Here is a 22,133-nt window from a genome sequence, read left to right as displayed (position 1 = left end):
TTCTCTGCTAGCGTCAGTCAGTCATATTTTTATGCTGTGACCACTAACAACGATTAACATGAACCTTTAGTTGCTGTTTTCTGTTACCAAACGCTTGTTTTTGACACTTCTTTTTCTGAAAGCACATAGACGAAATGTAAGTATTCCTGCATTGTCGTGACTTGATGAATGTCAGCTGTTGCAGTTCCTCCGTGTGACCGCTAGAGGGCAGTGAACACTCATCGTTGCATATTCATAAATAATAAATAAATAAAACCGTTTTGTCCACCTAGCCTAGTGACAGATTTGTTTTTACTATTAAGACATTGAGCCTAGGTTAGCAAGGCCGGAAAGTAGCCTGCTGCCTTCCTACACTCAAAGGAGTCTCCCACAATTTCAGCGGCACCATGTTGACTTCAAAACTAGAAAGTTAGTGTTTCAACTTAATTTTATCTCTCCTATTGAATCGCAAATAGATGTAGTTGCAGCATATGGCCACCAGAGTGCAGTGTAGTTATGATTGTAAACGGTAGCTTGTTGCACAGGTAGTAAAGGCAGACACAAAAACCAACACTAAAACTTCCGGTGAGGACATTTAAATTAAAGCTCTTAAAATAGAAAGTGTACGGAGAAATATGAAACTAGGAATATCATGTATATTAAAAAAAATACTATCGTTATTATAAACCCAATGTGCCGTAGAAAGATCTATCAATGCCCAAACGGGACAAAAATCACGGGGCCAATGCTAGCTCTGTCAGGAGAACAACCTGCATCGTACTTCCGGTTTCGTTAGAAAACATAATATGGCATTGATAGCGCCTTAAAACGTGTAATTGGCAAGAAGTATAAACAATGCATAACAAATATCTTACATTACATCTAGGCAAGACAAAATGTTTATGTAAAAAAAATACAATCTCTATTTTATTACTTAAAGGTTGTTTTAATTAATACACAATATAGAGGTACAATACAGTTTATTTAAGTTTAGTCTAATTAAGTGTTTTAATCGTTGTTCTTGATACTCGACTTCAATACCATATCCAACAAAAGAGATATGGGGAAAGCATGAAAGCGACTACAAATGAACAATAACTTTGAATTCATCAAATGTCATGTTATTTGTTTATTTTTTTGCTTCCCTTTTTTTGTTTGTTATTCTGTTTTTTAACCCTTGCTGGGCAGTAGAGAAAGTGCACATCCTGGCATAAATAATATGAAAGTCAGTAATTTGATCTGTATTCTTTTTAACTCTAATTTATTCTATGCTAATTATATTAAACCATTTTTGTGGGTATCCGCTTTTGGAAGCAAATGTTAATAGGGGTTGAAAGAAGAATCTTTTGGTGATTAATTCAGATTTCAAACACAAAACATTCAAAACAGTTTAAAGGAGAAAAAGGAAAACTGTTTATTTTGATATCATATTGTTGCGCACTTTAAAACAACCACATCACATTGAGAAACAAGAGAATGGAATAAAATAAAATAAAGACAAAATAGGCATAAGAGTTCATACATGTCTTCCATGTTTGCTTTCCTCTGGCCCGGAAGGAGAGGGGAGGTGGACAGAGAGCCGAGGAGGGAGGACAGCGTCGGCTGCAGAGCCTCAACACACACGACCTGCTCATCCCGTTATTCAGGCAGGTCAGAGGTTAAAAAAGTTTCACACAGTTTTTATTTACAAACCGCATCCCAGTTGATTCAAACAGCAACATTTATTCATCCTGTGGCAACAGGTCCTGTATCTTTAGTCAAACTAAAATTAAATCAAATAGATGCTGACTAAAACATTTACAAATCGTTGTTGACGGTGAGAAAAGACAGACAAAGTGAATATTTGTGGTTAAAGACAACAGAGAGTTTGTGCAGTGACTGTTTAGCTCAACTGTCGATCAGACCAGCAGAGCCTGGTTTGCGGCTTCGTGTACATAGACAGTAGAAACGAGACAGAGTTAAATCACTCAAACACTTAGCTTAGAAAAATAGCTCTTACAACAGATCCATGACGTATCAATCATGAGAGGACAATTAAAAAGAAGACGATAGAAAAGTGTTAACATACAAAAGGGAATCTGTGAGCTCTGAAAAATCCAACGTGAGTCAACAGTTCTGGAAAAGCTTGTATATTAGACTTTTGGATTCCTTGAAAAGGTGTCAGTTCATAATGAATCATGTGTAATGATGTTGGGTTGTGTGTTTAGAACAGGTAAGAGGTAGCTTCGCCCTTTAGAGATGTGTTTTATATGAAACGTGTGAAATGAACACACACGCAGACACTCCCTTAACGTGATCACACACAAACATGTTGGTGCTTACTGTTGAGTCGTACATAAAGTGATACTCCAACCGATTTATTTCCAGTTTCTATAAGTTCACACAGCTCTTGTTAGATCTCTATAGGCCTGAGTGACCTTGAGTTCTGGTTGATTTGGTGACTTACAGATTGTTGGAACCTTTAAAAGAGTTTGGCTGATAACGTATGATGGATAACATGTAGCATCATTTCCCACGATCCCTAATGCTTAGCTGGGAAATTTAAAACCCACATGGAAATGGTGAACTCTGACATAAATAAGAAGGACACCTGTGCAAAGATGCAGCAACAGATGGTGAATTGAATGGCTAATATTGACCATAAATAGCGTGAAACTGGAATAAACTCCCTGAAAATAATCAGTAGGATGACGCTAAGGTCAATGGTTGGAGTATGACCTTATGCCTTTATACCCCAAGGGGGCAGCACATGCACATTTACTCTCAGGGCTCTACATTAAATATGCTGCAAATCAGATCAATGAAGAAGATTTCAAAAAAAAGTTCAATGTACACATTTAAAGACTTTCAAGTACTTTGAAAGAGTCATACAGGAGACATTCTTAGTTCAAAATGTGCCCAGAGTATGTGTGAGTGAGTGTGTGTGTGTGTGTGTGTGTGTGTGTGTGTACTGTTTATTATCATGACCTTCTTTAAAGGAACATTTCGCTGTGTGCAGAAGCATGAAGGTAGAGGGAGGAGTCTTACAGGGTGTTTGGTCATGGCGACCTTGACTCGTCCGCTCTCATTATAAACACAGGGACACGAGGGCCACAGTGGCGTCTGTAGTCTGCTCTGTCAGTAGATCATTCCCCACCTGCTCATAAGGGCCCAGTCCCAATACTCAAACTGGCCCTCCGTCCTCACCCTTTAGAGGGGAGGCAGAACACAAATCTCAGCTCACTCACGTGTTGGATTCATTCATTCAGTCTCCACACATCCATCACCGCTCGTCTGTTTGTGAGAGCGTCAGATTTTAACCCTTTCAATACACATCCTCACTCTCCCTCTAAACGTTTGCCCCGCTCTCTCTCTCTCTTTCTCTCTCTCTCTCTCTGTCAGTTACTCCCCCGAGTGTTCTCCTCTGTTGTTTCTTTGACTTTGCCTCCCACCTCCTCCTCCTCCTCTTCCTCCTGTGCTGCTGGGGTCTGCTTGACTGTCTCGCTCACGCTGGAAAACTTGACCGAGCGCTCGGTGGTCGCCGTCTCCTGTTGATCTGAGGAGGAAAGACGGATGTTAGAAGAGGATTTGAGACTGATGCGTTATCAAACCAGGATTGGGCTGTAATATATATAAATGTAAATAAAGTAATATTTCTGTTGATGTTCCCTTCTCGAACAAACCTCAGACATTCAGAAACCCACCGTGAGCCTGAGGAGACAGTTTAAACTTGTACTGGCTCTGAGCTTTGACTCACCTGATTACATGATTTGTTTTCTAGAGATGGGAGGTTCGACTCTTTACTAACTCGAGCTTGTATGAGTCACTCACTAAAGAGAGTCGTGTTTTTGAGCCACTCGAGTGTGTTACCCAGAGCTTGACTCCCCCACCAGCCCAAGCACTCATAGAGCATGCACACTAGACTTCTTTCGCCTGACCAGGCTAACTTCCTGTTTAGCACCTCTGTAACATTAATGGAGATTAAATTTAGTGCCTGTGTCCAGTAACGGCGCTTTTAGCGCTGGCAGCATCCACAACCTCAATTTCAGAGCGCTTCTCGCTGGTGCTTACTGTTGCTAGGTTACGAAAGTTGATTTAAATCGCCGTGTATGCTTCATATCTGCTTTAATTCAGTGATATTTTATAAATAAAACATAAAAACAATGTAAAGGAATCGTGTGCTGACATCAGCAGCAACTCGAAAAAACAAAAGGATTAGCTTCACCTCTACCATCTTTGTTGACAAAGATGATATCTGAAGCCCCGCCCCTTCTTGACTTTGACTGGTCGGTGAGGGAGCAGTGTATTGACGAGTGCGGCAGTGTTCTAAAAGTTGAACTATTTTCTACAGAGAGCGCTGTGAGCGCAGCGACAAATAACAGCTGACGCTGAGGATGTTTCTGAGCTGGCGCTGCCAGCACAAAAAACAGAGTCAGTGGACACACGCCCTTAATCCTGCAGCTCTTCTAGACCTTCTGATTGTTTTTGGACTTAATTGATCAATTTCTGACCGTAAAGTGAGTCATTTCACAGGTTTGTGACGCTCGTTTTCCCATCATTGTGTGTGAAAAAAGTGCTTTTTGAGTGAGTGATTTGTGTAACTCCAGTCCGACCTTCAGCTCAGGGCAGGGAGCGAGCCGAAGTGGTATTTTTTCTCACAGGACTTATACGGTGGTCTCGCCTCAAATTCACAGTTCGCAGTGGCTGGTAGGGGGTAGGACGGGTGAGTCAGTGAACGAGTTAGTGGACATGAGGACTCGTGAATCCTGAGTCAGTAAAAAGGGTCGTTCGTTTGGAACGATCGACTCGTGACTCGCACATTACTATTGTTTCCCTTGATTTGTGGTCTGTCAGTGATAACACAGGCCGAGGCCAAACTGTGTCACAGAAAGAACAGACGATCAAAGGACCTACGAGGTCATCCTCTGGGTACTTTATAGGATTTATTCAGAGATCCTGTCACCCGGGCCGACTCTGAATGTAACGTCACTGTTTTCATGTGATGTAATGGAGATTAAAAAACAATTTTACTTTATAAAAAATCAGCAGAAAAGTCAACATGACATTTGTGGTAAGTTTGTTTTGTTTCTGTGAAGATCAAACTTTGCATTGATCGCACAACTCAAACTCTGCAGCAGAAGAAGAGTCTGAGGCGAGCAGAATACAGAGCAGGATCAGCACAGACAGACGTCTCTCTGTGATTATTATTCCTGCCCGCCCTCTTACTGGGTTTGGCCTTTGGTCCGCTGCAGTGTTTCCTCTGACAGATTTGGGGCGAGAGACTTTGGGCTGATACGACACTGGGACTCTCTCTCTGCGCACGGAGCTCCACCTGTACACCTGGCTGGCCCACAGAGGAGCTCACATCAGCCTGAAAACTGCAGAAGACTGTTCCTCTCAGAAGAGGAGCTGTGTTCGACAGCCGGCTAATATGATGCTATATTTAACGCTTGTGAAATGTGTGCAGATAACATCGGGATAAAAGGAAAGGAGAGGGGTAAATTAATCATTCACACTGATAGGAAAAATACACCTTAAGATACTTTAACGCTGCATTAAACCAGTTTGAATTTAAACAAACCAGCTGTCCTCGAATTTTAAGATTTGTGTGTCCAGTTTGTATCCCATTAAACTCTCAGAAGTAAACACAACACCAAACCAAACAACATCACAATTCCTGGAAAATGAAGGCATGATGCCAGCGGTTGTTTTTAGCAGCGTTAAAGAGCCTCAGGTTGTATTTCATCTCTAAAAAAACAACACTAGTGTTTTTCATGCCGCCTCTGTGTGCAGAGCCGCCGCTGCTCGACACACAGCCTCCCTCTCACCAGCAGCCTTGGTGGGAGCCTCTCCCTTCCGCCCCTGCCAGTTGTCCTCATCCTCATCCACTTCAAAAGGGTCTTCCAAAGGGGGGTAGATACCTAGGTTCTGCATATGTGCTTCAGCCATCTTCTGCACAGCTACACACAGGTAAACACACACACACGGGGAGAAGGCGACACGATCACATGAGCACAGACACAGGGATAGAGGGATGTGTTGTTGTGGTTTCACCACGCTTTAACACTGTCAGTTATCACCGAGCTTCGCAGGGTTATTCTTATTACATGCCAGTTAGTAGGAAGCCAATTAAACACATGCAGTGACAGGCAGAGAGACAGGCAGACAGACAGGCAAACAGTATCCCACACTGATTCTTGATTCCCAGCAGAGCCTCCCTTGTTTTCTCTCCTCTCTCTCACCTTCTTCTCCAATCTATTTAGTGCTGACTCACCCTCTTCCCTCTCCCTCCTCTCTTTTGTGATATTACCTAAACCCACCCTCTCTCACCACCTCCGGGTCACCTTGGCTTCTCCCTCCTTCACACCCTCAGATGCTCGGTGCGGCAGCGAGGCAGGTCACTTATCCCGGCTTGAGGTGCGTTATGTAATTGGAAATGAGTCAGAGGGAGCCTCTCTCTTTCCCTCTCTGCGTCTGAGCCGATGAAGGGCAGATTTCTGATGCAGTAACGTGGCTTCCTGGGCTCATTATATCATCACTCCACAAAACATGCACACACACCGAAATCCCCATTAAACGAACGCTGCTGACAAACTCTGAAAGGCTGCTTCTTTTACGACCACATGCAACACGCAAGAAGCATCAAACCGCCCAAAAAAGTGCATGTTTATATTTCCATCCTGCATATATGTGTGTGTAAGTGTGCGTATGTGTGTGTGTGTGTGTGCCACAGCTGTATACACAACTGACTGTAATCCTGGATGATCCAGACTTTCCTAGACTCACACTCAGTGTCTCACAGCTGTCACACTCTAATCTCTGCCTTCCTCCATTTCTCTCTATCCATCACACAAACACACACCCTGTCGCTGATCGTACACTAAGAGCGGGAACAAATGCAAACAAGCCGATGCATATCACACAAGCATGCACAGAAAGAAAAAACAAAGCTTTTAACTCATATCGCCCCGTCTGTCTCATGCGTTTTATTCTTTTGTGAGCTGTTATGAAGCATGGAGGAAATTAACTGCAGTGCACGGTAAAACAAGGAGAAGTTAAACACAAGGATGAGGCACAACACACAACCTCCACCTGTAGTATAGCACCTACCTTTGAGTGACGGAGGCTGGTACACGTTGGGATTGACACGTTTGGGTTTGAGCACTCCGTTCTCTCCGACGACCCACTGCAAACAAAGAAAGCGGAACATTAGCCCTCATTTTTCTGAAACATTTCTCTCTTTAAAAATACCTTTCCAGGCACATTAAAACCTTTTTTTAACTTTAAAATACAAAAGGACACATATTCCCATATCTCTTTCTTGGTACAAGACAGTTTGGCTCTTCAGAAAGGTCGGTATTTGCCCTGTGAGTGCTACTACACATGTGGAAGGATGTTTACTACTACTACGTGTACTCCTGCTTGAAAATGTGACCAAAAAACATATCACTAGTTTACTTGTCACAGTCCCTCCTCCATGACGCATGTATGTGACTGTTTTTGTTTATTTACAGACTCAGACTGTGGAACGAGGAGTGCTTGGTGTGTTAGTTCTCAATCAATACACATGCCTGCCATTAAAGGGCCAGTTCACTGATTTTCAGCCTCAGTCCTATCATGCGATCATGGCGAGCTAATGCCATTATGGTAGAATTATTTTTTTTTCGCTCTGTGCCTTTGAAGGACGCTATCCGCTTCTCCAATGGGCTCTGGAAAACCTGGAGCTTGCTAAACTACACTTCCTCAATCTAGGACGCCCGCCTCCGATGTCATGTCTCGTTCAGAATCGTCAGGTTTGAAATGTAGACTGCAGACCTGAAGACTTTTTAGGCGATCCAGCGTTATATTCTCGTCATATTTAGGTTTCTGTACCGCTCTGAGCCATTGCCTGCAGCGAAAACGGTAGTATTTCACTCCAGCGTCTCTCGCTGGCCCGTTCCTTTCAGAGGGAGGGTAGCAATGCATGCTGGGTGTTGTAGGAATGTAGAATGGGCGAAACCACGAGCTGTTTGTACAACTTTCTCCACAGCAATGGCGCCAATTTCAAATATTATTGCTTCTATCGATTACAGAGAACATCAGCTTTGACTGACAGTGTTTTTTTTCCCAGGGGCGAGTTGCTCCTTTAATCAATCCCCACCTTCTACAAGAACCCTGTGCTGACTGCCAGTCCCTGCTGTATTATTGTGCCATACACGGTTTGTTTATGTGCCGCAAGTCCAGCTCTAGTGGAGCCTTTTTGCCTGCATGTGTAACTTACCTGTTTGTATGCCCGCCTGCCAATTTGACTTACACCTGTTCTCCCTGACTCCAGGACCTCTGTTTTGCCATCCTGCCCAGCCACTGACCGAGCCTGCCATCACTCCCCAGCCCCCCAGGACCCCCACCAGCTACCCCTTCACTATCCCCTGCCAGCCTCTTCTAAATAAAGCACGTTTATTGCTTCAAGAGTGTCAAGCTGCTATTTCTAATGTCTATAAAAACATTCAAGCTCACAAATGTAAAAGGTTAACAAGTTTGAATTGAAAAGTTTTTGGTTTTAAACATTTGGTGACCTCAAAAGATGATTTTGTGTTGATGGACACATCAGAGGATCTGATGCTAATAGATGGAATGACGACAAAAAGCCACATCAAGGCTGTTTTTATAGTTCATGGGGTAAAAAAAATGCGGAGGATGGATGAGAATGAACACACACTGATTATAGAAGAGCGTGTTGACTTCACCTTTACCTGATGAGTGGACTGATCATCCTCAGGAGATGATTGGTCTGCTACTCTGAACAGCGTGGCAGGTGTGGGCCTCCTGCGCCGGATCTACACACATACACACACACATAAAGGGCAGCCATAAACAAATGAATAATTGAACTGGAAAACAATGTATAATTAATAATGCTCAGCACAACGCCGTATCAATCAGATGGAAAATGTTGACAGTTCATGTGGTGAAGGGCATGCTGGGGGCTCGCTCTCTTCATTACAGCTGCTGCCCGTGTTGGCTGACGGGTCAACAGCCGACAGAGAGTTTCAGACCTCGATGCAGGTCGGGTCAGAGCCCGGGTCACGGTCAGTGGAGCAGAGGAAGAGGCATTATGTCACTTACTGATTTCATAGATACAATAAACAAAGATGCTGTGTAGAGCAGAATGTTTGACGCTCAGGTTAAAGCTCTGATGCAAGATTTGTCAAAGCAGAATCACCTCTTCAAACAACATGCAGTGTTGTTTGATCATCCAAGTGCACAGAGGGACCAAAGAACTTCAGACTATTTGAGCCGCTATCAGTCTGGATTCTCTTTTTCACAGACAGACTGCAGGTCTGCACTAAACCTCTAAATCACTGTGTACACTGAACTCTCTGTCCTGCTCGGCTGAGCCCCTCCAGGCCACCAACACTGTGACCTGCTGGTGGGAGGGCGCTCTTAATCTTTGGTATTTCACAACAGCACTGTTTACTGATTCTAAGTTTAGACATTTTAAAGTCATCAAAAATCTGTCAAGTATCCAAAACGCCTCGAGGTTTTAACTTACTTATGCACATAACGACTGGAAAAGAAAAGCTGTGCTGTGGAAAAAGAGAAGTGTTTGGAACGTTCTTGCTGTCCAGAAAACAACAACTTTGTTTATTAATCAGTAATTCAAGTCATGAGTGAATATCAAAATACTTCATTCTCTTAAGTATCTCATTAAAAATTTCATATATCTTTTGGTTTTGGACCCTTGAAACTCACTTTGTAAATTCTGTATGTCTGTTTTTGGCTGACCGCCGGGGTCAGCCCTACACACAGGTGTGTATGTGACTGACTGACTGACTGACTGACGGTACTTTCACAGCCGTAGAGAGAGAGACAGTTGCGAGACCGTAATGATGGATCATGGAGCATATTGGGCCTCCACTGACGCGACTCTCTGTCTATACGGCTCTGGATACTTTGTTCGGGGAGTAGACGGGGCTGCTCCTCACCTACGTCCGCAGCGTGCACCTGCTTTCAAACAGGTTGTCATCGGCCTCATAAGGACAGTCCTTGTAACACATTGCCCACAAAAAGCGCACATTGACCTGATGTGGTCAGCCACACACTAGGTTTTGACTTGTTAAAAACAAAGTGATAAATGGATCAATGAGAGGAACTGTCTGAAGAGTCATCAGTGATGGTTTTCTGCAGAGAAGTTGATCATAGTGAGTTTGAGAGGTTTCTGTGCTTGTTTTGCTGCATGAAAATCTGACACCGACACAATTTCAAGTTTAAAACAGCTTTTTCTTTCTTGAAGGTCAAGAAGGTCACAAAGTGAGTGATACTGAAAAAGATGAGTTTAGGATGTCAAATCTAAGCATACTGAAGAGCCGTGAGCAGAACGTGCGGAGCCATTGCTTCATAAAGACAGATTTACATGCAGTGTTCAGAACTGTTTCTCACTTTCCAGTAACTCTAGGTGATTAATTGCTGACATCTATAAAAATAACCTTTGAAAAAGTGAGTTATGAGTATGAGCCATGCGGCTAAGTGGTCTTGGCAGTTCAAACAAACAAGGTATTGAAAAGTGTCCTCAGTGGAACGAGCCAACCTTGGCCATGATATGAACCTCCGCGCTGCTGTTTACGGCACCACACAACATCACAGGCAGAGCTAAGTAGCCTGGCTCTATTTAGTGTCTAAGTGCTCCATACGGAGGGATGTGTTTGTGTTCGGTGCCCCTCCGTCTTGTTAAGCGAGGTGTGCGTCATCGCAGCGAGGCACATGTTGCCAAAGCAGAGGCTTGCTGGGCCGCGTGGTGGAACGCTGCCACCGTCAAACACGACAACACAGAGTAATCGAGCGTGGATTTCTCCCTTATTTATGACACCAGACACACATTTTAATCCCGTCACGCAACTTCCAGCTTTCCTGTCCCCCCTGAATCTCTCCCACTATCTCTCATAGTATCTGTCTTTCTCTCATTCACCTTGCATTCCCATCTCACTTGATCCTCTGCTTCCTATTAACTTCCGGCTTTATCGCTGATTACTTGACAGTGACATTACCCCAACCTTTCTCTCCCTGTGTCCTCTCCTCATCACCACCAGCATGCTACATAACGTTTTTTTAATATCCTTTTGCCTACTAACTTGCAGTAAACATCCACAGGGCTTACTTTAACACCCCTCTGTCTCCCCCATCCCTCTCCTGGCGAGCTGCGGAGGCCTGGGGCTCTGTGACGTGTGAACCCTGCTGCCTTTGCCTGCCTGACACCTGCTCCCAGCCTCGCAGGGCCGCCTGAGGAGGCTCACACAGAGACCCACAAGAGAAAACAAACACCAGATGTTGCCATGACCAAGCCTGCGCCCGAGTGCTGTGGCATTAAAGCCATTAAACTGGGAAACCCCTGGAATGGTCCTGCAGTCATGCACACGGCGTATTTGTAAGGTAGATTATGAGGTCATGAGGAGTCCAGTTTTATTTGTTGGGATGGAGATGAAATGAAAGTTAAGCCGTGATTGTGTTGGGTAATTGAGGTCACTGAGAAGCGTAGCTGATGACCTATTCACCTGATCGTGTGCTCGCATGCTGTGCCTGAATGCAAATGACTTTCCTCCTCCTCATGTCAGCTAATCATTGTGGCGATTTTGCTAAATGCCATGACATGACCTCTTAAACCAGGAAGTGGACATCTGGCTCCTCACAGGTCAGTTGTGTAACAGGTTGTAAAGTAGACACAATGATTTGAAAACAATGAAACCATAAAGTCAATAGACGTTAATGCATCTAAAGTGACGGGTGCAGTGATGGTGGCGGTGACGTGCTGCTGCGTCACACAGGAGATGGCAGATTACAAAGACACACATAGTAACTCCAGTAATTTTCCAGCCTTAAACCTCCCCTCTCTGCCCGCGTTACATAATATGTATGTGACTTCCTCATTTACGCCAACACTGGGGCACAGCGTGTGAGATTACTCCTGCTACGCATTATCCCTCCCCCCCCTCCCCTCCCTCATCTACTTTTTCTAAACCCCCTGCCCCCAATCTCCCAAACCCTCTCCTCTGCTGGCAGCCATTGTTTTTGTACCAGGATCAGTGGCGCTGCTGTGGACTTGCAGTGAGCGGCGCTATGCAGGCTGCTGCCGTGGCCTTTCAGCGGCTCCACAGGTGAACGCCTGCAGGCAGCTGCGTCCCACCAGGTTTCGCACAGAGCGTTTACCATAAATAAAAGCATTGGCTGATGGATCAGAGCAGAGAAAGAAAGTTGCATTAGTTTTTCTAAAGTTGATGAGTGAATTTGAATAATGTGCTGACTCTGCAGTGAGTGACAGAGGAGGTGAGAGATTGAATCCTCTAGATTCGCTGAAAGGAAACATCAGTTAAAATGCTCGTTCATTAATGCTTTCATTGTCCCTGTACTTGTTTTGATTTGTTGAGGATTTCTTGGAAACAGAAAGCCTTGAATGTTTGTCCAAGACTTTCATATAAATCAAACTTTTACAGCACACATTTTGAACTTTTGAAAGACCCAGAGGGGCTGTAATGCAGGACTCCGACACCTCGCTCTGTGCTGTACAAGGTACATTAGTCATGGGTAAATGTTGACTTTGCACATACGTATACGTAGACATGTATGTGTGTGTTGGCTCAGCACGGTCTTCCACAAAGGAACCTGGGTGCAGATCGCCTGATATGGGTCTGCTCCCCTGTGACGATCCTCTAAGCTGGTACTCTCCTGGTCGGGCCTATAAAAAGAGCAGCAGTAGGACAGCATAAACTAGATTGGAGGGGTCTCTGGGGGCTCCGAGGGATGAGACAGAATAGCTCTGAAACTGCCCCGCTGCAGCTCTGCAACAGCATCTCGAGGGGAGTCAGCTGTGAAGTTTTGGCCTCGGTGCAAAGACAACAGAGAGAGAGATACACCTCAGATCTCTTTCCATGTCAGCTTACATCTCTCAGTGTCCCACAGCACCGCGTTACAGCGGGCTCCTCTTAAGCAGTGCGTGACAGCTCTCTCTGATAGAGGTGGCAGGATCACTCAGATCCATAGGAAGCGGATGGATAGATATGGATTTGTACAAGATTGATTTGTAGATATGGAATCTGCCCATCGTGACATGCCACCACATCAATCAGGAATAAGTAGGGGTGCATTTGCATTGCATCAATACTCCCATCAGAATAAAGGGGATGCATTAGAAGTATGACATGTTCAACTAAAGAAATGCAAAGAAATGTACGTCTTGTGTCTGGTCTCTCTTTAAAAAGTGTTTCTGAGTTCTGTAATATACATTTTTTTAACATAACAATGTAGCTGTGTCCCAATCCAGGGGCTGCAGCCTCCAAAGGAGGCGGTCTACGGAGGATGCTCCATTCATAGCCTGTGGAGACCGTTAAAGCCGATCTGAAATGAGACGGTCTGGTCTACAGAGCATTTCCTGTTTGCGTCACCAGCTGTTCCCGCCCTTAACCTTTGCTTTACCAAACGCCGCTCCTGTCGCCTAGCAACAGATAGCTAGCGAGTTAACTAGCGAGCATAACTAACGTTGCGTAACTACACCTATTGTTTTAAAGATAATTTGTTTTACAGGCCCTCTTGTTGTTGTAAACATGTGTCACGCTTGCTGTTCGATTGAGTTGAAACCAAAAACTTTTACATTTAAAAGTTTATTCTTTCGGCTGCATGAGAGTCTGCCATCTCGTTTGGATATCGGGATACGTTGGGCCATGAAGGATGCACCCGATGGATCCTTCACGGCCCAGGAAAAGGAGGACACATTTATCAGCAACATCTGAAGGAGCCTTCGAATTGGGACAGCCTACGACATACGTCCTTCGAAGGCTGCAGACCCTGGATTGGGACACAGTTGTTCTTCTGTCTTTAAACATCTTGTCCTTTCAACCTCAGGTACCTGGACTGAAATCTTCCCTCTCTGTCCCCTTTAGTCCACTCATCTCGGCTCTGTGCTTTAAAGCTGCGCTGCTACATTTGCATTCTTGTCTCCGCTGATCTTTAGCTGGTTTCATCCTCACAGAGCGACTCAATTAAACAGCCTCGCCCTTTTTCTCTCTTCCATGCCCGCCCCCCTGCGAGCCTTTTAAAAACTAAGTGGCACAGCCCCATGTGGTGATCTAAGTGCAGCCTAGCAATGAGTTCAATAACACAATCAGGTGAAAAATGATCCCTGTCAGTATGAGCTGAGGGTTTCTCATGTCTTATGGTTATGTTTCGTAGGTTCAGTTACAAGAGGTGGATCAAAATTGTAGCAACACTGCTGGTCTAACAGTTACAAGTGTAAAGAGGATATGCAAATTCAGGACGACATAGATAAAGATAAAGGTGTTGATGCCTGTATCATATTTGGTTAGTGTGAATAGCTGTGAATAGATTGTGTTAGAGGGAGGTTTAAAGATTACAAACTGTTTTAGAGCTGTAATAAGCGAAATACAAGCATGCTTACTGACATCATAATCTCAGCCTTCTGTCTGTGGAATTTAAGGAATTAGATTTTTAAGGTTTGTGGTTCGTTCAAAGGTTGGACACAGTGTTGGTTATTGTCAGGATTAAATCTGAACCTAAACACAAAGTCGCCCTGCAGACAACATGTTTACAGACAAGTCAAATACACGACTAAAAGCCAGTGATCTGATTTATTATGTGACAAACAGCTCAGTCACTCGCGGACAGCGCTGCCAGCCGGCTGCAACAAGGCTTCGCTGAGTAACACCTGCATTGTCGAGTTTCCAGCTGTTTCAAAGAAGGTCAAGGACGTGGCGACGCAAGCTACAACCCCGACTGCAGCTCGGTGAGCTCTGAGGTCTGTCAGATATGCACGCTGCTCATTCCCATTCAAATGAACAACAACACTGAATTCCCATAAGTCGGAGAGGCTGCTGGATGTTGCCTCTCAAAATTCACGCTCACACTTTTCCATGACCTTTGACCCCACACTTGTCTAACTGAATTAACAGATGGATAGGAGACAGCATCTGGGGGGGGCTCTCCACATTTCCTACGACCCCAAAATAGGAAATGTAATTAAGCTGCACCCAGTGGCAGAATGATATCATGCCTCTCTCCCTCCCTGAATCTCTCACACACCCCAGCATTTTGGTAATTAGCTGCTGGAAACTTGCTGGCCTGTTGTTCCAGAGGCTGTTGGAAGAATGGTGTACCATCACATCACAACATAGATAAATGTGCCTGTTGCTGATGAGTGACAGGAAGCCTCCTACCAGGCCGCAGCGCGCACTGGAGCAATTCACAGGGTGAGGTGACAACAGGGGAGGTGCCAATCACAGCTACCACGGAGACAATGGCACGGATAACAACCTGCAAACACGAGGATAACTCCGCTTTTCCTGCTCATGCACTCAAATTCCATGGTGTGACATTGTGCAGCAGACAGAGACCGGTTCCAGAGGTCAACAGGCAGGTGCAAACAAAGGACGGAGTAGCTTTAGTCACTCACCTGCAACGTAATATGCACCCTCAGGCGATAGAGGAAAAAGGTTACCTCTGATGGTTGCCATGCAGCTTACGGGTCAGTGCTTGGATGCAAATGAATGTATGCATTTACCTGAGTGTAAAATATCTACATCACTTGGGATTGAAATGTCAAAAACATTTATTTTTTTATCCTTCTGTTTCTGCTCTGGCTTTTCTCGCCTCATTTTGAAGATGACCTGCTTTGCCTCGGTGCAAGCTCATTAAGTTACAGGCAGATAAACATAAAAAAAAAAACCAACCTCTGTGACAAGAATCAGAGATTACAACAGCAGCAAAGCAGCAATAACATAATGCCATGCCTTCGCAGTGTTGATGACACAGGGATCCAATCCCATTTGTTTGGAGTCACGCCTCGGTGCTCCTCTCCATGTCCGTACATCAGTTTGACCATCCTGTCGCCCTTTGGTAAGACTAAGGGATTCCAGCTCCTGATACTGGAGGTAAGAGGGCAGTTTAAAGGTGCAGCTCCTGACACATTGTCAGATGAGATTTTGCGACAAGTCAGCTTCAGATCCCGTCCAGGCCTTATCATCCGCCCCCGTTTCTCTCCCCGCTGTGCCACTGTTCCCTTTCTAATCCTCCCCCTCTCCTCTCATCGCAGATATGCCTGTTGTTGTTATAAAAAAATATGGTGACGTGAAGTTACAGATGAACAACTGGACATTTGTTTGTCTTCATGCCTTGATGAAAGCCTGACTTGTTTTGATGAAGCCTGAAGCGACAAATGAGTGACAGAGTATTTGTTGACCACAGCGTGAAAGTGTAAGAGGGACTGTCGCATCATTGCGGCCTCTCTAAGGTTCCCTGCAGTGCATGCCTGAGGTGCAGCGGGCATCATGGCACAGTTTCAGCTCACTGTGTACAGTGTCATCAGGCGGCAAATCACTCTACCCATGCTCAATATTTATGTTCTTGAACTGTTTATACAAGACACACATCCACGCGCGCAAGAGCCAGCAGAAGATGCTAGTTTGTTTGCTTATTATTTCATAAAGACAATGAGGTTGCTAGAGTTAAAAGTACATGATTAAATGGAATAAACAGGCTTTTGTACACGGGAGCTACACTGGAAGAATGAAAGGACACATTGTGCCGAGCTGCTGTTGAAGGACACAAGCCATGAAAATGTTTTTGTAGAGCCATTAACAAATCAAAATGCCCGGACTGTCAAAACCAGGGAGGAACAAACACATACGCAACCTACAGAAGACAGAGAACCATTGATTGTGTCCCAACTGCAATTACAATCTGTGGTTTCCAGCGACGCAATTCATCTTTTTAAAAATAATTTCTTTCCAAATTAGATTTGCCACTACAAACATCCACAAAGCGCTCCGGGTAGAAAACTTTAAATCTCATTTTCATAAAAGCGATCACGTCATTGGACAAACTGAGTCACACCACTACAGTGACATTCCTCACCGTCCACATGCAGAGAAAGATCACGCCGCCCTCTCGCCCTGTCCCAACATGCTTTGTGCCATCCAACGAGATGTTCTTTCTGGCAGTGCATGTTGACAGTCCCCCAGACTGCTAATGTTTACCCACAAACACGCGCTGCATCAAAGGTCGCTGTTTGACGTTTTACCCAGAGACAGGGGAGGGGAGGGCGATAGGCAGGACTGGAGGGAGGTTGTGTTAAGGGTGGGGCGTGGCAACCAAAATAATGCCCTCCATCACACTTTCAGGTGTAATATCGATTCATGTGGAAGTGTTTGATATCAGGCTTTTGACTCATGCCCTCTCCTGCCCTTTGATATTATGCCCTCATATTCTGAGTTTCCGGTCAATTCAAAGGATCAACATGTGCCGACCAGATCATGCCGAGTTCAGAGAAGGGAAACATAGAGAGATGTCGGCTTGTTTAGTCCACAGGGAGGCAGACTCGGAGGGAATCAGGGATGCAGCGTCTGCACCATGACCCTAATCTTTGTCCATTATGCACATTACCCTACATCTCTCACAAAGCACGCAGGATTGGTGTGTGTCGGGTGTGTGTGGAGTGGGGGTTAGGGATGGTAAACACGGCCATGTGCTTTCTCCATGTTGTTGTTGACGAGAAAAACTTTGATCACGACCTGGAAATGTGACTTTAATAAAAATAGTCACATTGAAAATTAAATTATTCTGGGATGATTTTAAGATACTCAGAGGGCAGAACAGAGCTGCAGATATTCTGCAGGATGGGATGGTCCTAGAGAATAAGAAATTAAATAGTATGATGACCACGATGCTGTTCTAGGTCCTTGAGGACTTGATAGACGACCAGGCTCATAAAGTGTTGATATAAGTTTTACGCACTTAAAGATATAATCTTGACGATTTCAGTTTCATTCCTTTTGGCGGCACCTAATGGTGAAAAACGGTAATTGCGGGAGCACACTTCCCAATTTAACCGGTTGTCCACAGTTGGCTCTGGTTGTAACTCTTGATTTTCCTCGTTGACGGTCACTTTCCTTTTTAGACTGTTTGCCTTCATCTGAGTGTCGAATTTGTTTCTTCTTCTTTGGATTTTCACTTATTTGTATCTAAGTTGTATCTGTAGTCATCAATCTTTTCTTTGTTTCTTCATCCATAGTAGATTACTGTTTACTCGCAACGCTTGCAGAGCCCGGAGAAGCAGCCGCTTAGCTCTGCCTACCCTCTCTGGCAGACCAACCACTGCTGGGTGATGGAAAACACATCACCAACTGGGCGCCCCTTGTGATTTTTTTCCGCGAATGTCGCCACAGACACCCAGTCTGTAAGAATACTATATACTGCAAATGCAAAGGCTTTCATCAGTGGGCCATAGGCTCAATCATCATTGTGTTCCCTCATTCGCCGATAGATAGTGACTTAACAGACATTTTTTTCAAAGAAAATCCTCGAGATTATACCTTTACATTTCTGAAATGAAATGGAAACTGAATTGTATCCAAGTAAAACGCAAGTTTCCTTGGATAATACCCAGAATGCAATGGGGACAGTTTTCAAAGGTCGGTAAAAATTGCTCACAGTGTGGACATTGTTTATATGAAAGTACGTTTTTTAATGCTATCTGTACCACAATTAAGATTCCATTCACTGGATGGATGCAAACAACAAACGCTGCAAAACTTGGTGCAATGAAACCAAGACAATCTGCATGTCTGAATTACAATAAAGGTCAATACGATTTTTTTGTTGTTATTTGGATAACAAGTTTTTTTAGGGAAGACATTAGGGTAGGCATTAAAGTCTATTATTACAGGGCTGTGTTAAATACTGGATTCTGATTGGTTAATTACGGCATTCCGAGGTCTGCCATTTCTAGATAACAGACCGTTGCTATGAAGAACAGACTGTTGTTAGGGATTCAGCTCTAATCACACAATCTGGAGGACTAACTGTAATCATATCAATCCGCTGAAAGAAGTCCGGTAGATTTGACGTCAGTTTGTTTACAGAGGGAAAAAAGAAAAGAGACGAAAACAGCGAAGAGAAAACAGTAAAGGTTAAAGGACGCTACAACAGAGAGATCCACAAAACTGAAGAGGGCACATGACGTAAACTATAAACAGAACACACTGTGTGAATAAAAATTCACAAACTGGTGAGAAATAGCTAGTAAGTACAAATAGCTTCTGTTTTCTCCCACAGTGTGCAATATTTCCCTGAGTGGGAGGTATGGAAGTGCCTCTCACATCCAAAGCCAGCCCATTAAACAGCCTTCACACATACATTAATACAAACATGTTACAGCATCGATGTAAACAACCTGTCAGACAAACAGAGCTGTCCATTAAAGCTGACCTTTTAGATACCAACTGTGGGGGAGCAATGGGGCGACATAGTTGTGCAGCCCGTCTCCATAGCAACAAAGGCCCGGCCAGTTTGGTCGATAGTGGTTTTGGGGGTTTAAATGCCTTCGGAAAGAACAGTAAGGAGTTACCCGTGTTGTAACAAGTTTGGAAGAATGGTGTAGTCATTGTAGCTCATTAGCGAAGCCGGACTTGTGGGCGGGTGTAATTGCAGTGGGTGGGGGAGCGAAAGAAATGAGTGTTAACCATTACCCCTGCCCGCCCACACGTCCCTGGAGACTCCCACGGGCCTGCATAGATGCCATTTGCTTTAAAACACACAAACACATCCTCCCTTGAACGTCCTTCAGGTTCCCATAATCCTCTTCTGCACATTTGTTACTTAGTTTTAACAATATCCAATATGAGCTGCCAATAATTGTATGATCTTGAAAAATCTATACAACGTGATTTAATAAGCTGGTGTCCTTTATAAGCACTTATCTGACACAGAAGCTCTATGTGAAGGTAAAAACCAGGGCCGACCTGCTGGACGACAGCCAGCCAACAAGCCTAAATATAGCTGATCACTGTGTGACCAGAAGGTGATTGAGAAATAAGGTCCTCCCCAAAACAGAAGGAAGCGAGAGGTTTTTTTGTTTCATAAAGGAAGAGCGGCTCACATATGGTAGATTGATATCCTGTGGCTTCTTGGAAGAGACGATAGGGATCAGAGCGCGATGACAGGGCATGAGAGACAGAGAAAATAAGAGGGGGAGAGGGGCGGCATGTGGTTGTGAGCAAATGTGTGAGAAACACCCATGAAACACTGAAATACATTTCCATATTAGCAAGTCATTAAGTTTATAATTGTGTTTCTAATTCGAATGTGAGATGAGACAACGTGTTTGGTGCACATGTGTATCAGTCAGGGGAAAAGACGGAGCATAATAGCGGCTCATTAAAAACCGTCTTCATGAGAGCTGTGAAACAAGGACAGTCACCCTGGGAGCTGACCCCAGACAGGTGAACACACAGATTAAGTTGTTCGTCTTTCTACGTCTCTTTCTCGCTTTCCCATCGCTCCACAAGCCCTCAGGAGAGAAGAGCCATTGGCCTCGATCTACCTCCAAACGGTTCCTGCTTTGGCCCACTTTCCTCTGCTCTAAAATAAGAACCAGCAGCATTTGAGCCAAAAAAGAAATGTCAGGGTTGTCCTGTTAAAAATGAGTATCAACAAGTCACAGAATTACACTGAGTCAGCCATGAGACACAAGATTGTGCTGACAAATGTTCAGATAACAGAGGTCACTCCCGTGTGGAGAGAGTAAGGGGGAGACAATGACACAAAAAAGTAATTATTAACATTGTTAACTAAGTATCAAACAAAATGTCTAGGGCTGTTTGTGGCTGCAGAGTTACGAAAGAGTGAAGCAACTTCACTGGCAAGATAATGACTTTGTGTCAATGTCACACTGTTGAACAGGTCAAGATGAGATGAGCGCAGGGCTCTAATCTGATGAGGAAATAAAGAAGGGGAAATGTCATCATTATTTCTCAAAAATGTGGCGCACAAACCCAACAAACCCAGCTCTGCAAAAGGAACTTCTCAATTATAAAAACAAAAGCAGAGAGACAGGGTGATGTGGAGTGAAGGTGTTCTAACGTGGAGAAGCTAAATGCACGTTAAAGCCACAATGCTGCCCCTCTCTTGAATGAATGGGTGAATGGTAGGAGGGAGACTAGCTGTGAAATGCTACAAATCTACACAAAAAGAGGGAAAAGCTAAACACAGAAACATTAAATACATTTTTCTCTCCTTTGCCTGCTCACCATCTCCACTTGCCGAGGATCCAGGTTGGTGGGCGCAGAGGCCGGCACAGCAAAGTGGATCTTCTTCCTCTCCTTGGGCTCCCCCTCGACCTCGGTCGACACGGAGGGCTCCATGGCTCTGGATCCTGGGGGTCTGACTCCCAGCAGAAAGGAGAGGTCGCTGCCAAAGATCACTATAACCACCCTGGACGAATCTCCCACTCCTGATTAGTCCCACTCCTCAAGACTCCTCTCTCTCCTGCCTCCTTCACACCTGCCTCCTTCTTCTCTTCAGAAAACAACAAACAGAACAGACCCTCTCTTTCTCTCCTCCTGTCCACTTTCCCTCGCCAGCAGTTCCTAATAATCTCTATCTCTTCTGTTCTCCCCTCCCTCACAACCTGTGCAGCTGGAGTGAATGAGGCAAGTGCTTAGATCTGTTAGAGAGAAGTGGGTGGGTAGAGGGTGGAGGGGAGGGGCCAAGGTCCAAAAGAAGGTGGAGATATTAGGAGAACGAGGAGGAGCCAGAGCGAATAGGGGAGGAGAGAGGATGTAACAGGGGAGGGACGGCTGTGTGTGGTTTTTTTTTTATCTATCTAAGCTGAGGTTGATTTGTAATCAGAAAAAAAATAATCTCATCACATCAGCTGAGCCTCTTTTGGCCTCTATTTGTGAATGAGAGATTTATGCAGGGAGAGAGGGAGGGAGCAGGGAGGGATAAACAAGAGGAGGGATGCAGTGAGTATGCAGGGGGAATGTACACGCAGATCCAGCAGATAAGCCCATGCTATTGACATCACAAGGTTTAATAGGCTGGCTAATGTTATATATGATGACCACTGTTTTCAATAAACGTCCAACATAGGTGAAACTCTCTTTTGTCTGCCATCACATAGAGATTCATCATAACTGAGACTTTGACCTACAAATATAAATCTAAGTACTTATGATTAAAACAACAATTACAACAATTAGTGAGAAATATGATGGCATGTTATGTTTGGTGTGTCAGTGGAGGATGGCAGGAGGTCGATTTGATGGAAACGTGAAGGAAATAGTGTGAGAAGGGCAGTTCCAGAGCTATTTTCAGGGCCTTGCTGTTATTTCACTCGCATGGCAGAGGGATTTGGA

The 22,133-nt window shown here is 44.4% G+C and overlaps 1 protein-coding gene across 2 annotated transcripts; it reads right to left on the bottom strand.

Annotated features, from left to right (window-relative positions):
* Positions 1-1,368: 1,368 nt before the first annotated feature.
* On the bottom strand, positions 1,369-21,416 carry ppp1r1b (protein phosphatase 1, regulatory (inhibitor) subunit 1B). Of its 2 annotated transcripts, none has more exons than XM_069676118.1 (5): positions 21,024-21,416; positions 8,685-8,774; positions 7,069-7,144; positions 5,787-5,918; positions 1,369-3,514 (listed from the first exon to the last, which is right to left on the bottom strand). In XM_069676118.1, exons 1-5 carry the CDS (start codon positions 21,135-21,137, stop codon positions 3,357-3,359), a joined length of 570 nt encoding a protein of 189 aa, XP_069532219.1. In that variant the 5' UTR covers positions 21,138-21,416; the 3' UTR covers positions 1,369-3,356. The 2 variants fall into 2 exon arrangements, with proteins under 2 accessions (XP_069532219.1, XP_069532220.1); XM_069676119.1 differs by having other exon boundaries at positions 8,691-8,774.
* Positions 21,417-22,133: the final 717 nt, after the last annotated feature.

The sequence above is a fragment of the Semicossyphus pulcher genome, unplaced genomic scaffold, assembly GCF_022749685.1.
Source record: "Semicossyphus pulcher isolate SPU_LCO1_2020_fin unplaced genomic scaffold, fSemPul1.0.p SCAF_25, whole genome shotgun sequence".
Classification (NCBI taxonomy): domain Eukaryota; kingdom Metazoa; phylum Chordata; class Actinopteri; order Labriformes; family Labridae; genus Semicossyphus; species Semicossyphus pulcher.
This window is presented reverse-complemented; position numbering and strand designations above follow the sequence as displayed.

Coding starts and splice junctions, on each gene's coding strand:
- ppp1r1b (XM_069676118.1), bottom strand. CDS start 21,137: ATGGAGCCCTCCGTGTCGACCGAGGTCGAGGGGGAGCCCAAGGAGAGG. Junction 7,145..8,684: donor AGTCCACTCATCAGGTAAAG/GTGAAGTCAACA, acceptor CTTTGTTTGCAG/TGGGTCGTCGGAGAGAACGG. Junction 3,515..5,786: donor GGCTCCCACCAAGGCTGCTG/GTGAGAGGGAGG, acceptor TTTCCTCCTCAG/ATCAACAGGAGACGGCGACC.